At 45.5% G+C, this 13,998-nt stretch overlaps 1 protein-coding gene across 1 annotated transcript in view; it reads right to left on the bottom strand.

The window, feature by feature from the left end:
* Positions 1-13,998, bottom strand: part of rp1 (RP1 axonemal microtubule associated) — a gene marked incomplete at its 3' end in the record, with an annotated part of 207,287 nt that overhangs the window by 124,477 nt on the left and 68,812 nt on the right. Inside the window, exons 13-14 of the mRNA XM_033020391.1 lie at positions 7,945-8,048; positions 5,757-5,933 (exon numbers count right to left, since the gene is read on the bottom strand). Of these exons, the coding sequence (XP_032876282.1) occupies positions 5,757-5,933; positions 7,945-8,048 (281 nt within the window). The remainder of the gene's footprint in view (positions 1-5,756; positions 5,934-7,944; positions 8,049-13,998) is intronic.

The following is a 13,998-nucleotide window of genomic DNA, read 5'->3' as shown; positions in this document are numbered from 1 at the left end:
TGGTATGCCTGGTCGTGTTCTAAAAACCTGTGCGGACCAACTGGCTGAGGTTTTTACGGACATTTTCAACCTCTCACTTCTGAGGTCTGAGGTTCCCACGTGCTTCAAAAGGGCATCAATAATACCAGTGCCCAAGAAAAGCAAGGTCACATGCCTCAATGACTATCGACCAGTGGCACTAACGTCTGTGGTGATGAAGTGCTATGAGAGGTTGATCATGGCACAAATCAACTCATACCTCAACAAAAACCTGGACCCACTGCAGTTCGATTAACGCCACAACAGATCAATGGTGGATGTGATCTCACTGGCTCTCCACTCCGCTCTGGACCACTTGGACAACAAAAACTCATATGTCAGGCTGTTAATCATTTACTACAGCTCGGCGTTTAATACCATCATCCCCTCCAAGCTGGTAACCAAGCTCTCAGATCTGGGTCTCTGCGTATCCCTCTGCAATTGGACCCTTGACTTCCTCATCCACAGACCACAGCCTGTCCGTATTGGTGGAAATGTGTCAGCCTCGATAACAATCAGCACGGGAGCACCTCAAGGCTGCATACTCAGCCCCCTGCTGTACTCACTCTACACTCATGACTGCGTAGCTGGACATAGTCTCCATCATCAAGTTCGCCTACGACACCACTGTTGTGGGATGAATCACTGATGGGGACGAGTCAGAGTATAGAAGTGAGATCGACCGATTGACCAAATGGTGCCAGCACAATAACCTGGCTCTCAACACCAGCAAAACCAAGGAACTGATTGTTGTCTTTGGAAGGGGTAGGATAGGAACCCACAATCCCGTTTATATCAACGATGATGGAAAGGGTCAAGAACTTCAAATTCCTGGGCATGCATATTTCCGAAGATCTTTCCTGGTCCCAGCACACTGATGCAATTATAAAGAAAGCGCATCAGTGCCTCTACTTCCTGAGAAGATTACAGAGAGTCGGTATGTCAAAGAGGACTCTCTCGAACTTCTACAGGTGCACAGTAGAGAGCAGGCTGACCAGTTGCATCGTGGCTTGGTTGGGCAACTTGAGCGTCCAGCAGCGGAAAAGAATGCAGAAAGTTGTGACCACCGGCCAGTACATCATCGACTCTGACCTCCCCACCATCGAAGAGATCTATCGCAGTCACTGCCTCAAAAAGGCTGCCAACATCATCAAGGACCCACACCATACTGGCCACACACTCATCTCTCTGCTGCCATCGGGTAGAAGGTACAGGAGCCTGAAATCTGGTACATCTAGGTTCAGGAACAGCTACTTCCCCACAGCCATCAGGCTATTAAACTCGCTATCAAACAAACTCTGAACTATAACAGCCTTTTACACTTTATCTGTTTATTTATGTGTATATATATATGGTCTATGCTATATAGACACACTGAACTGTTCTGTATTTATGCTTACAATACTGTGTTGTGCTGCAGTAAGCAAGAATTTCATTGTCCTATCTGGGACACATGACAATAAACTCTCTTGCCTTGACTTGACTTGTTTTAAATTTGTTTGTAAATCTAAAATATGAAGCCAAAGGGGGAGAAGGAGGGAGAAGGAGTGGAGACAACTTTTAAGAAGCCAGAGAAACATGGCTGTGAAGCTCGGCGGGCATTTAACATTACAATAGACAATAGGTGCAGGAGTAGGCCATTCGGCCCTTCGAGCCAGCACCGCCATTCAATGTGATCATGGCTGATCATCCTCAATCAGTATACCGTTCCTGCCTTCTCCCCATATCCCCTGACTCCGTTATCTTTAAGAGTCCTATTTAGCTCTCTCTTGAAAGTATCCAGAGAACCAACCTCCACCGGCCTCTGAGGCAGATAATTCCACAGACTTACAACTCTCAGTGAGAAAAAGTGTTTCTCGTCTCCGTACTAAGTGGCTTACCCCTTATTCTTAAACTGTGGCCCCTGGTTCTGGACTCCCCCGACATCGGGAACATGTTTCCTGCCTCTAGCATGTCCAAACCCTGAATAATTTTATATATTTCAATAAGATAACCTCTCATCCTTCTAAACTCCAGCATATACAAGCTCAGCCGCTCCATTCTCTCAGCATATGAGAGTCCCGCCACCCTGGGAATTAACCTTGTAAACCTACGTTGCATTCCCTCAATAGCAAGAATGTCCTTCCTCAAATTACCCGTCGGTTATCCTCGGGTCTGAAAACTACTGCTAAAGTTTTTTTTCCCCCAATGAGCCAATGAAATTCACTGGTCAGCACCGGCTACAACCTACGAGAACCTACAAGAACCAGCGAGAACCTTCGACCTCCTTGCAACCCATTAGGACCTCCTGGCAACCCACCTATGGCATGAGAATTCTCGCAACTCTCCAGGACTGCTTCATTTGTCGAAAAACACGTAGAAAATGTTACGGCAACCATAATGAGGCCGCGACTAGTTCCCAGAATGCGGGAATCCTCACGACCATGAAGGCGACTGCATAGTCTCCTGCAGTCACCTAACTGGGACAGACCCATAACTCAGCATGGCAGGCAGCATCTCTAGAGAGGTGTCTTGACCTAAAACATGTTGTCTTCTAATTAAACACAAGTGTAATAGAAGGCTAGCACTGCTTATTCATTGGAAGGAGAAAATGTTGGTGTATTATATTTCTTTTGATGAAGTCTTTGACCTGAAGTATTGCCTCGTTTTCTCTTTCCAAACATACTGACTAACCTGCTGAGTGTTTCCAGTTGTTTCTGTGCAGTTTTTGTGTTAATTTTCATTATGTTCATTTCTATTTAGAGTCACAAACTCACACAGCACGAAACAGGCTATTTGGTCCAACCTGTCTGTGCTTACTATCAAGTATCCATCTAATCCAATTCCATTTACCACTTGGTCCACAGCCCCATTATATACTGTGAAGATAGTTGCTTATTTTTTGACAAGAAAGCAATCCCAATCCTATTAATTCTCATTTATATATTTTCAGTTACGTTTATTTGTCTCTTTATTATGTTACACTACAAGGCAATATATATTTGCACTACTATTATGATTTTTACTGGAAAGGTTTTCAGTATACTCTGCTTGATTACATTCAAATTTAGTGTGGTAACACATTCCTTTCTAATACATTGTTATTTGGGCATTCAAGCATCCAATGCATAGGTCTGGAACCTGGCACAGGCTCCATGTTGTCATCCAGCATGTATGACAGAATGTCAGAGTTTACAGCCATCTGCTTAGCCACCATTTTCTTGCAATACTACACTGAAAACCAGTCTATCTGTGCATTGTTCTGACAAGTAGTGAGTGCCACCTGGTGTTAAACACAAAACAGTCACCAATGATAAAAACTATAATTCTGGTGAGACTTCATCTAATTTTTAATTGTGCTAATTTGTAACAGCACAATCTCCCTTTTCACCTCATTATCTTTCTATATTCCATGGTCAACTTTAACATCGTCATCAAAAATGTATCAAATGCCTCAAATTAAAGTGTACTTATAATATATAATATTCAATTTTTTATGCATTTCTTTGTTAAAATGTCCCATCTTACATAGAACCATAAGAATTAGTACAAATCAGCTCTCGGGCCCTAAAAGCCTGATCCTCCATTCATCAAGTAGACTACTGATCTTCTACCTCATTGTTATTTTCTTCGATTCTCTCTTTCTAGTTCTCTTTCCCTTCTTGTTTTCCTTCTGTTCCTCAGGAATCAAGGATAATTGTCTCCACTCCAGTTTTGTGGTTTCTGAGGTAGTTGATGAGACCAATATTGGAACCTCAGACACCGATAGAAGGGGCAGGTGACACCTGGTGGGACAGTGGGAGGATGGGTTTTTTGTGAGATGGTGTGATGTTTCGGCTGCCTAGATTGGCTTTCTGTGTGCTCCCCCTACCGGGATGGCCTCAGGATTCTCAATATCATCCTGAATTCTCTTTAGCTTGAATTGCATTGATGAGAAATGCTCAGGAATCAGTGTAGACTTTGCACTTCCTAACGGGGCTTTAGACATATCCATGAATTCTTTCTTCATTTTGTCTGGTGATAACTATCTCTTCCTGTGCCAAATGGTTTAGATTCCCTTAATATTAGAAATCTATCAATCTGCATATTGCTGGTGATATAGTAACGATTGTTATGTCAGATGGCAGTCGGTAATCAGACAAGGTCTTTGGTTGGGGAGGTGGTGGTCAGGGATGGCATTGGGTCCATTGAAGGAGATATTAGTGTGGGGTTGACAGTTCAATCACTATTTTGATGGTTGGCTCAGAAAGATGATCGTGGGATGGCGTTGGATGATTATCAAGATGAGTGGAGTATACAGTAGAGAACGCAAAGTAGAGGTTTCGGAGCTCATTTGGCACCTGCTCAGGTAGATCTCCTTTAATCTATCGATTAAAAAAAGGGATCATCTCCAGGGTAGCACAGTGGTGCAGCTGGTAAAGCTGCTGCCTCACAGCGCCAGAGACCCAAGTTTGATCGTGACCTCGGGTCTTGGCTTTATTTCTTATACTTCGCGCATCTTATCTCCTCTATTCTAACTTTCTAGGAACCAAAATTCTGTATCCAATGACTTACTTGTACTTCTTCTAATTTAGTATACTATACCTACCTCTATTGGAACTCTACTGAACAGCTCCATTCAGTTAGAAATTGCGATCTCAAGGTTTGTGTTACCTGTCACTAATTCTCCAACCTAATCCTTATTATATTTTATTATCTTTGGCCCCATACATAGTTTCAATGAAGCCTAAAACAAACTAGAGGAACAAAAAACTTAATTTTCCTACTAGATATAGAACTGCCTTCTGGACTCAACACTGAATTCAACAATTGCAGATAATCAGCAATTCTAATTTTTTGATCCAACATTTTCAGCATTTATATATATTTTGTCAAATTTTCTGCTCTTTTCTGCTGATAATTTCACATTTATTCAGTGTGTGGAGTGCTGATGGGTTACCCGGTAGAAACTCACATGGTCACACGGAGAACGTGCAAACTCCATACAAACAGCAGCCGAGGTCAGGATCAAAGCTGGGTCTCATGTACTGTGAGGCAGCAGCTCTATCAGCAGTGCTGCTGTGCCACCCTAAAGTGGTCAAGGCAGGTACAATACAATGTTTGAAAAACATTCAAATGGACATAGTTTAGAGGGAAAATGTGCCAAATATCAGCAAATGAGTTTAAATCAGATAGGCACTTTCATTAGCATGGACTAGTTGGATTGAAGGGCTACTGCGCTACGTAAGTCTAAGACTCTATGAATGCATCTATCATTGTTTGACTATATCTATTTACTGTATCCTTCATTTATTTTATCACAGCACTCGCTACCTTCACAGAACCTCTCTTTTGATATCTCTTTCCCTCCTGGCTTTTTTAATATTGTAAAACGTGTTTAGCTCTAATGAAATATTAAACCACAAAAGCTACCTGCATAAATCCAACATTTTCTGTTCTATTTGAATCCATTCTACTTCCGGTGTGGTCTCAACAAACTGCTACATGATTGCAGTGAAATCTATTTACTAATATTCTCCAACCTCTTATTAAGAATTGCTAAAATATAATTTGTTCTCCTCATGGATTGCTGCACATTAACTTTCTGCCACATCAAATTATGCTTTTAACCATGATTATATATACTTCAGATAACTCGATCAATGATTTTAAGAAAACAATTACTCCTCGTAATGAAATGATCACAGTAATATTCCAAATGCATAATAATAATATTACTAATAATAATATTGCCAATTTTTTCAGATTTTTGCACATACCTTAACGTGAACAATAAAGTCCTTGATAATTTCTGGATTTTCTTTTGACGATGCCACAACAGGCTTTCCTTCACTGTTAAATGCGATTATTTGTCCCGGAATCTGAACAGACTCCAGTATAACAGAATAATTTGTCTTAGGATGTATCGTCAATTCACACAGAGTTTCACTTCCCTCCTGCAGTGTCAAATATTTGATCAGTTGTATTTTGCCCTTTGAAGTACATTTCTAACATAATTAAAAATTATTCTATATACAGCTCAGCAGTATACAAAAAATATGACACTCATTTTCTCTCTATCACATATCAGAGAAGCAATGTTTGGAAGAAAGATCTATAAAATTGCATTTATTTATTTTTTAGTTTAGTTAGAAATACAGTGCGGAAACGGGCCCTTCGACTAGTCCGCACCGACCAGCGATTCCCGCATATTAACACCAACCCTAGGGACAATTTACACTTATACCAAGCCAATTAATCTACTAACCTCTACGTCTTTGGAGTGTAGGATGAAACTGAAGATCTTGGAGAAAACCTACACGGTCGCAAGGAGAACATACTAACTCCGTATAGACAGCACCCGTAGCCAGGATCGAACCCGGGTCTCTAGCGCTATAAGTGCTGTAAGGCAGCAACTCTACCGCTGCGCCACCGTGTCGCCCAAAAAAGTAATTTACCTCATCTTTTATTTTACAAATTCATTATATATTCAAATTAAATGGAATGAATACTTATATTGAGTTCCATCATGGAATATGAGGACTGCAGACATTGCCAGCATTTTTGACCATCTTTCACTGAAGAGACGGTTTTAAGTCAACAACGTTAAAGGGTCTGCAGTCACATACTAGGAAAGTCTAGGAAACTCTCTAGGAAAAGATGTCAGACTTTTTTCTTTGTGCACTGTACCTTCGTGGTACCAAGGTACTTTGGGTACCTCCAGATTTATTGTTTTACATTCTGTGTGTATGAACAATATGACTTTGCTTCTTGCCATAGATTTAATATCTTTGGGCATAAACCATCCTCAAGCTGAATCAAACTCTTCATGACAATATCATCATTTTGATTTAAAAATGAGGTACCAAAGGTATATTTTATCCATCACCTGAATTGCTAACTTCATCCTCTGTATTACTACCCATCTCTGCCTCAAAATAAGTTTATCTGTTGTTGAAACCTTACTACATCACCTTCAGGTTCAACTGTTTCAATTGACTCATGGGCTCTCTCCCATTCAAGTGCTCTGAGAATGATATACTCAACAGGATATCGTGGATGAACCAGAAGGTTCACACCCAGATAAAATCTAAGTCTATAGTTCGTCAAATAACCCCAAGTGATATAAGAAATCTATTATGATCTTTGCAGAGTCAATAAGGATGCCAAGGGGGAATTCCAGACCAAAGACAAATAAGATAGCGTGTCTTAATGACTATTGTCCAATGGCTCTGATGTTCACCATTATGAATTGCTTCAAGAGAGAGGGCGGCAATATGGCACAGCAGTAAAGATGCTGCTTTACAGCGCCAGACAAGGGTTCAATCCTGAACATGGGTGCTATCTGTAGAGATTGTACATTCTTCCAGTGACCTGCGTGGGTTTTCTCCAGGATCTCTGGTGTCCCCAACCCTCCAAAGACATACAGGTTTGTAGGCTAGTTGGCTTGGTAAAATTGTAAATGGTCCCTAGTGTTTGCGTGTGTTGGATAGTGTTAGTGTACGGGGATCGCTGGTCGGCGCGAACTTGGTGGGCTAAAGGGACCGTTTCCGCGCTAAACTATCTCTAAACTAAACTAAAAATAGCCAATTTTCCTTACCATATGGGTCTATGGCCCTAAAACTGAATACATCAAATATATTTACGTATCTGAAGTTTCCAATAGTCAAAAGCATGACAGTCAAAGACAGTGATAACCATTCTAAATTAATGGTTTCAAAACCTATTATAATTAAAAGAATAATTATGTTAACTTTACCGATGAAACAATTGGGATTCTAGCATAGAAGGACACCAACAAACATTAATCAATTGTGTACATCTGCAATTCCTTATATTATCAATCTTTCAGCTTTCCCTTTATTCCATCCATAACAATTATTTTCATCACATGAAGCTTGATTACAATTTCTCATTTACTCCTTTATAATCACTACCACTATAAAGTTAAACATTAAATTATCTTACCAAAGCAATGACATGATTATGTCCAATAGCAAGAGCTAGATTAGGGGTAACCACGCTGCTGAATACTTGAATCCCTTTCTTTGGCACAGAAACTTCAAAAAGAGCTGAAAGACAAAGTGGGATTCTGTTACTCTGATCAAATATTGAAGGCCATAAAATACAAAAAATGTATTTAAAGTACAGGTGCACAACCTTTTATCCGAAATTCCAAATAACGAAAAGCTCCGAATACCATTTTTTCGGTCCTTGAAGAAAGGTCCTTGAAGACGTTCACCGAGGGCGGCCCGCAGAGGTGACAGCGGAACCTCTGGTCGGTCCTCGAAGAAAGGGGAACTAAATCCCCATTCATAAAAAAGAAGGTGAGGGTATGTTGCGCGGGAGGGTTAATAATTGACAATCTGCTGCTGCCTGCCCGCTGAGTTAAAAAGTTCCCATGGTAGACTCACGATACACAGTGTATCGTGAGTCTTGCGTGGGAACTTTTTAACTCAGCAGGCAGGCAGCAGCAGATTGTCGCTCCCTTCAGTTTCACCCCACCTACACCCCTCTGCTTCCCGGCCATGTGTGTGACCCCTTCCCTCCCCTCTCCAGCTCCCCGCCCATTGCACCGGCGCGGGGGCTTTGCACTGTCTTCACGTCGGCGATGCCAGCAGGTCAGTGCCAGTCACCGGAGACGCCAGGACCAACGGGACACCGACCCCCAGGCCCACTGCAAGCACGGAGATCCCAGAGACCCACAGCCAGCAGCAGCCCAGCCCCGTTCCAACTCCAGAGGAACACGCTCCCCGTAGGGACAGAAGCTGATGGTGTGCAAGGTACGTCTTGTTCTTGGGGTGGCGCAGCTCGGGCTGTGGGCGAACTGCCACTTGTCGCCGTAGCGGCCCATCGGGGAGCGGATTCCTCTGGAGTTGGAGGGACAGGGAGACACAGCGTCTTTTGAGAATGGTGGGCAATCACTTCCAAAGTTCTGCCCACACAGTCAGTACACCTCTCCTACACTTGTCTCCCGCACTAAGATCATCTCGCAGAGAATGATCCCAGCCTAACCCTCCCTATTCTCTCCTATTCTGCAAGAAAAAACTACATTGAAGACTCAAACTCGCGATCGAGTAACTGCCGGGATCGAGGCGCAAACTCGCGACCTTGCGGATATGAGCCAAGCACTCTACCACTGAGCCAGCCGTTAAAATCTACGCCAAAAACCTTCCATTCCGAAAGCCGAAAAATTCCGAATTATGAAAAGTGTCTGGTCCCAAGGCTTTCGGATAAAAGGTTGTGCACCTGTATTGTGTTTCCTTGCTAAAAGGAGTAATGGAAAGCCTTTGCGTTCAACAGAGAAAGCAAGTTAATTGTTTTGTATCAGAACGAGCCAGTTCTGCGGTAGGTTATCCATCTGTAATATAACTCCACTGACACAGATTGATCTGCTGGGTATCTCTTCAGGCACTGACCTGCTCCACAGCTTTAACTTTTTGTACCTTCCACTCAACTGCCCTCATTAACCTGACAACCGGACAGCTGTCTCAACACCTCCTCACCTTGTCAATCCAAGCCTTACCTATCTTATCATATCATATTATATATGATATCATATCATATCTATATACTTTTATGCACTTGGTCTAGTATACTTTTTAAACTGTGTGTGTGTGTGTGTGTGTGTGTGTGTGTGTGTGTGTGTGTGTGTGTGTGTGTGTGTGTGTGTGTGTGTGTGTGTGTGTGTGTGTGTGTGTTATTTTACATGTGAAATGTGTCTCCCCGAAAACCAGACGCAAAAACGCAGAGATTTTGACAATTTCCGTATGGATTTAACTTACCATTTCATAAATGCACTGCTCTGCAAATTTGGTCATTTATCTCCCCACATTTTCAATAAAATTGTTCATTAACGGACTGTTTTTTATAAATCAAAGTGCTGCAGCAGCTGCGGACGTCACAATGCCCTTGCTCGCGGCACCGCCCCCCCCCCCCCCCCCGCCCGCTCTCGATTAAAGCAGATGCTCTCAACGCACAGGCGCACTTTCCACCCCCATTTCCCCCCCCCCCACCTCCACTTTCGCCTCCCGCTGTGCTGCGGACCAAAGATCAAGAGGGAGTAAAGGCCGCCAGGGCCACCTTCTCATCGCGTGCCCCGCCCGGCTCCCCACCACTCCCCCCTTCCCCCCCCCCCCCCCCCCGGCCCGGCCCGGCCCGGCTGTCACAATTTGCTATATGAAAGGACCCGCTGTTTGTAGGGGGGTGGGGGTTGGTGTTGTGTGTGACGACACAGGTGGCTCCTCCCCCGGAACTCCAGAGAGCTGCCGACAGCTTTGGTGCATGATACGCACACAGCATTTCCAGACCATTCTGAACGCTTCAGTGGATAACGCACGCTTGCATTTCGAGAACATTCCTCGAATTCCTCACCAACCGCCATTCTGACTTTGCTTGCGAAGAGCAACGTCCTGAATTCCATTTCTCTCAAGATAAGAATCTGATTCAATTTCATTCAATAGACAATAGGTGCAGGAGTAGGCCATTCGGCCCTTCGAGCCAGCACCTTTGTTTTAACTTCAAAACTGTTGCGTTTTGTGTCTTACAGTTAACAGTTCATTTCATAGGATCAGAATCTGATTCAATTTCATTCCGTTGTTTTAACTTCAAAACCGTTGCGTTAATTAATCTGTCTTCATTGACAACAGAGATTGTGTTTTTAAATCATGCCAAGAGAGGGAGGAAAAGACCTGCAAGACGGTCATGTGATGAGAAAAAGAGACATTGAAAAGGACTGAAGAGCAGAAGGGAACAAGAGTCGCAGCAAGAAAGAACACAACATCTCCGAGATAATCCGGAGGGAAACCAAGAGAGAAGGGCACAAGAGACACAGCAAGAAAGATCTCAGCGTCTCCAAGATAGTCGGGGGAGACAGCGGGAGAGAAGTGCACAAGAGATGCAGCAAGAAACAACTCGTCTCAGAGATAACTGAGAGAGAGCAGGAGAGAAGGGCTGAAGAGACGCATCAAGAAACAACTGAACGTCTCAGAGATAAACGAGAGAGGGAGCCGAAGAGAAGGGGTGAAGAGACGCATCCAGTAACAACTCAACGTCTCTGAGATAAATAAAAATCTAGCAGGCAAGCAGGATGCTTTCTCCAACCACCCCCATTTGAAGGCCACTATCTTCCACCGCTTCTACCCAGTGCTTGGTACCTACTTCCAGCAGCCACTGGTTGTCCTCCAGGATGCACCGAGCCGCAGCCTGTTCCATGCTGGTCACCAGGGCGAATTCGGCACAGAGACCCTCACGGCCGCGGCGCAACTCTTCGGACGCCTCCGATGGGCCGGGACTCTTGCACTGAGATTGCTCCATGGCTGGAGCTGCAGCGAGCAACTTGCCAGCCCGGCAAACACTCCCCAGCCCCGGATCCCGGTCCGCATCTGCCCCCACCGCTGCTTTGGCTTCCATCCCTCCCTCCGCACCGGCTCTCCAACACCCATGACCAGGTTGCTCAGCAGCGCCTCTTCCAAAGCCAGAGACATTGAAACATGTCTAGCCAAAAAAGTGGGGGAGCTGCAGCCCACACGGTTCCGTGCCCCATGTAACTCTCTCCTGCCATTCGCCTGCCTCGCTCATGTCAGCCGCTTCCAGCAAATCCTTAAATTCCGACTGCCGCCGGGAGCAGGACATGGCCTTACTTGCTGCGCTGGGTGACACTCATTCACTGCCCGGTCCGTATCCTTCAATGTAAATTTGCACGGGGACATGGTTTGGAGGTGTGTGACAGTTTGGTCAAGTGAGAATAACAGAGAATAAGAATGCTGCTGTCTTGTCAACAAACGCGCACACAAGCAGTTGCTACTATTTTTGAAATTCTCGTTGATCACAGAATTTCTCACGACAGAGCATGAGAAATTTATGATCAGCGTGAGAGCGTGAGAATTGGCAGCTCTGCTGGAACCCGCAGGTCAGGCAGCATATCTGGAGAACATGATAAAATGACTTTTTGAGTTGGGCCTAAAACGTCACCTATCCATGTTCTCCAGATATGCGGCCTGACCCGCTGAGTTGCTCCAGCACTTTGTGTCTTTTTTATTTAAACCAGCATCTGCAGCTCCTTGTATCTCTTTTTTACACCACATCAATTGGTTTTTCTCATAACTATAGTGTAGACTACGAACTCAAAAAAACTCAAGAAATTTTCCATTCAAAACCCATGGTCCATCCTGCATATCCTTTTTTTTTCTAACCCTCTGCTGCAAACTCTATAGTAATCGGTTCTGCAGATGCTTGGTAAACTATGTTTTCATTTTTCTTCTGTTCATAAATAGTGGGGTTAGAGATTCTGCTTTTTAATCTGTGGGAGCAATTCTGGAATTCTTGGAATGTCGAAAGATAATAATCAGTGCATCAATTAGTTCCAGGGAGGAGGGGTGCGTGGGAGGAAGGGAGGTGTGGGAGGGAGAGGGTCGTGTGGGGGGAGGGGGGATTGTGGGGGAGGGGGATTATGGGGGAGGGGGATTATGGGGGAGGGGGTGTTGTGGCGGAGGGGGTGTTGTGGCGGAGGGGGTGTTGTGGCGGAGGTGGAGTTGAGGGGGAGGGGGGGTTGAGGGGGAGGGGGGGTTGAGGGGGAGGGAGGGGTTGAGGGGGCGGGGGGGTGTGTGGGCGGGGGTTTGTGTGGGCAGTGGGGTGTGTGGGGGGTGGGTGTGTGTGGGGCGGACGGGTGTGTGGGAGCAGATGTGTGGAGGGCGGGTGTGTGGTGGGGCGGATAGGTGTGTGTGGGGGGGACTATGTGTGGGGGATGGGTTGTGTGGGGGATGGGTTGTGTGGGCATGTGGGAGTTGTGGGGGAGAGGGGTTTGTGGGCGGGGGGGATTGAGCTCAGAGAAAACACGAGGGAAGACCCATGGGGGAGAAGGGGGCATCACGGGATGGGGGGGAGGTGCCAGCGAGGGGGACCAAAGAAGTAGTGGCTGGAATTGGCGGTGCAATGGGGACTCACTGTGGGCGCTTTCCATTTGGCGACATCTCCAACTACGGGCTGGGCTAGGTGTCCGACTCTGGGCTGGGCTGGGTCTCCGACTGGGCTGGGCTGGGTCTCCGACTCTGGGCTGCTGCTTGGGGCGGGGCTGCTGCTTGGGGCGGGGCGGGGCGGGGCTGCTGCTTGGGGCGGGGCTGCTGCTTGGGGCGGGGCTGCTGCTTGGGGCGGGCTGGGCTACTCCAGTAAAGAAGCGATGGCGCAGGAAGGGGCGGACCATCCCGGGGAGTGACAGGGGAAGAGACTAATCTGCGTGGCACTGACTGGCAGGAGAAGAGATCAATCTGCGCATGCGCGGATTTTAAGATTTTTAAAACTCGCTAACTTTTACGACATTCAACCGATCGGAACAAAACTTGGTGCACTTGCAGCATAGGAGAACGGTGAGTGAACTGGCACAAAATCGTAGTGCTGTCGCAAACCGTTTTTGCACAAATAGAAAGACCGCCAAACCGGAAGATAACAAGATCAGAGTTTTAGTTATGTACTAGACTAAGTGGGACCCGTTGGGTCCCATGTTCACATGGGAGGGCTGGTCCCCCAACGCAATATTCCACCTCTCCACCAATTCCAATATTGGTGGCCAGTGGGGGGGCTTTCTGGAGTGCTGGTATGGCTTCTTGGGGTGGCAGCTCAGTCCCTCAAGCCTGATCTGCTGGCAGCTAACTCACGGCTGGTGGGCTGTCAGTTGACTCATGACTATTCCTTGAAATTCCATTTCAAGCAGGGTGCAAGGCCACCAAATTCAAATCCATGTTCCTACCATTTCAAGCGGGGTGCAAGGCCACCGAATTCAAGTGCAGTTTTCAACCACTTCAAGCAGGGTGCAAGGCCACCGAATTCAAGTGCAGTTTCATACCACTTCAAGCTGGATCCATGGCCACCAAATTCAAGTGCAGTTTCATACCACTTTCAGCAGGGTGCAAGGCCACCAAATCCAGTGCAGTTTCATACCACTTCAAGCAGGATGCAAGGCCGCCAAATTCAAGTGCAGTTTCATTCCACTTCAAGCAGGGTCGAAGGCCACCAAATTCAAATGCA

This window comes from Amblyraja radiata, chromosome 4 (genome assembly GCF_010909765.2).
Source record: "Amblyraja radiata isolate CabotCenter1 chromosome 4, sAmbRad1.1.pri, whole genome shotgun sequence".
Classification (NCBI taxonomy): domain Eukaryota; kingdom Metazoa; phylum Chordata; class Chondrichthyes; order Rajiformes; family Rajidae; genus Amblyraja; species Amblyraja radiata.
Note: the sequence above shows the minus strand (reverse complement) of the source record. Positions and strands in the feature narration are given on the sequence as shown.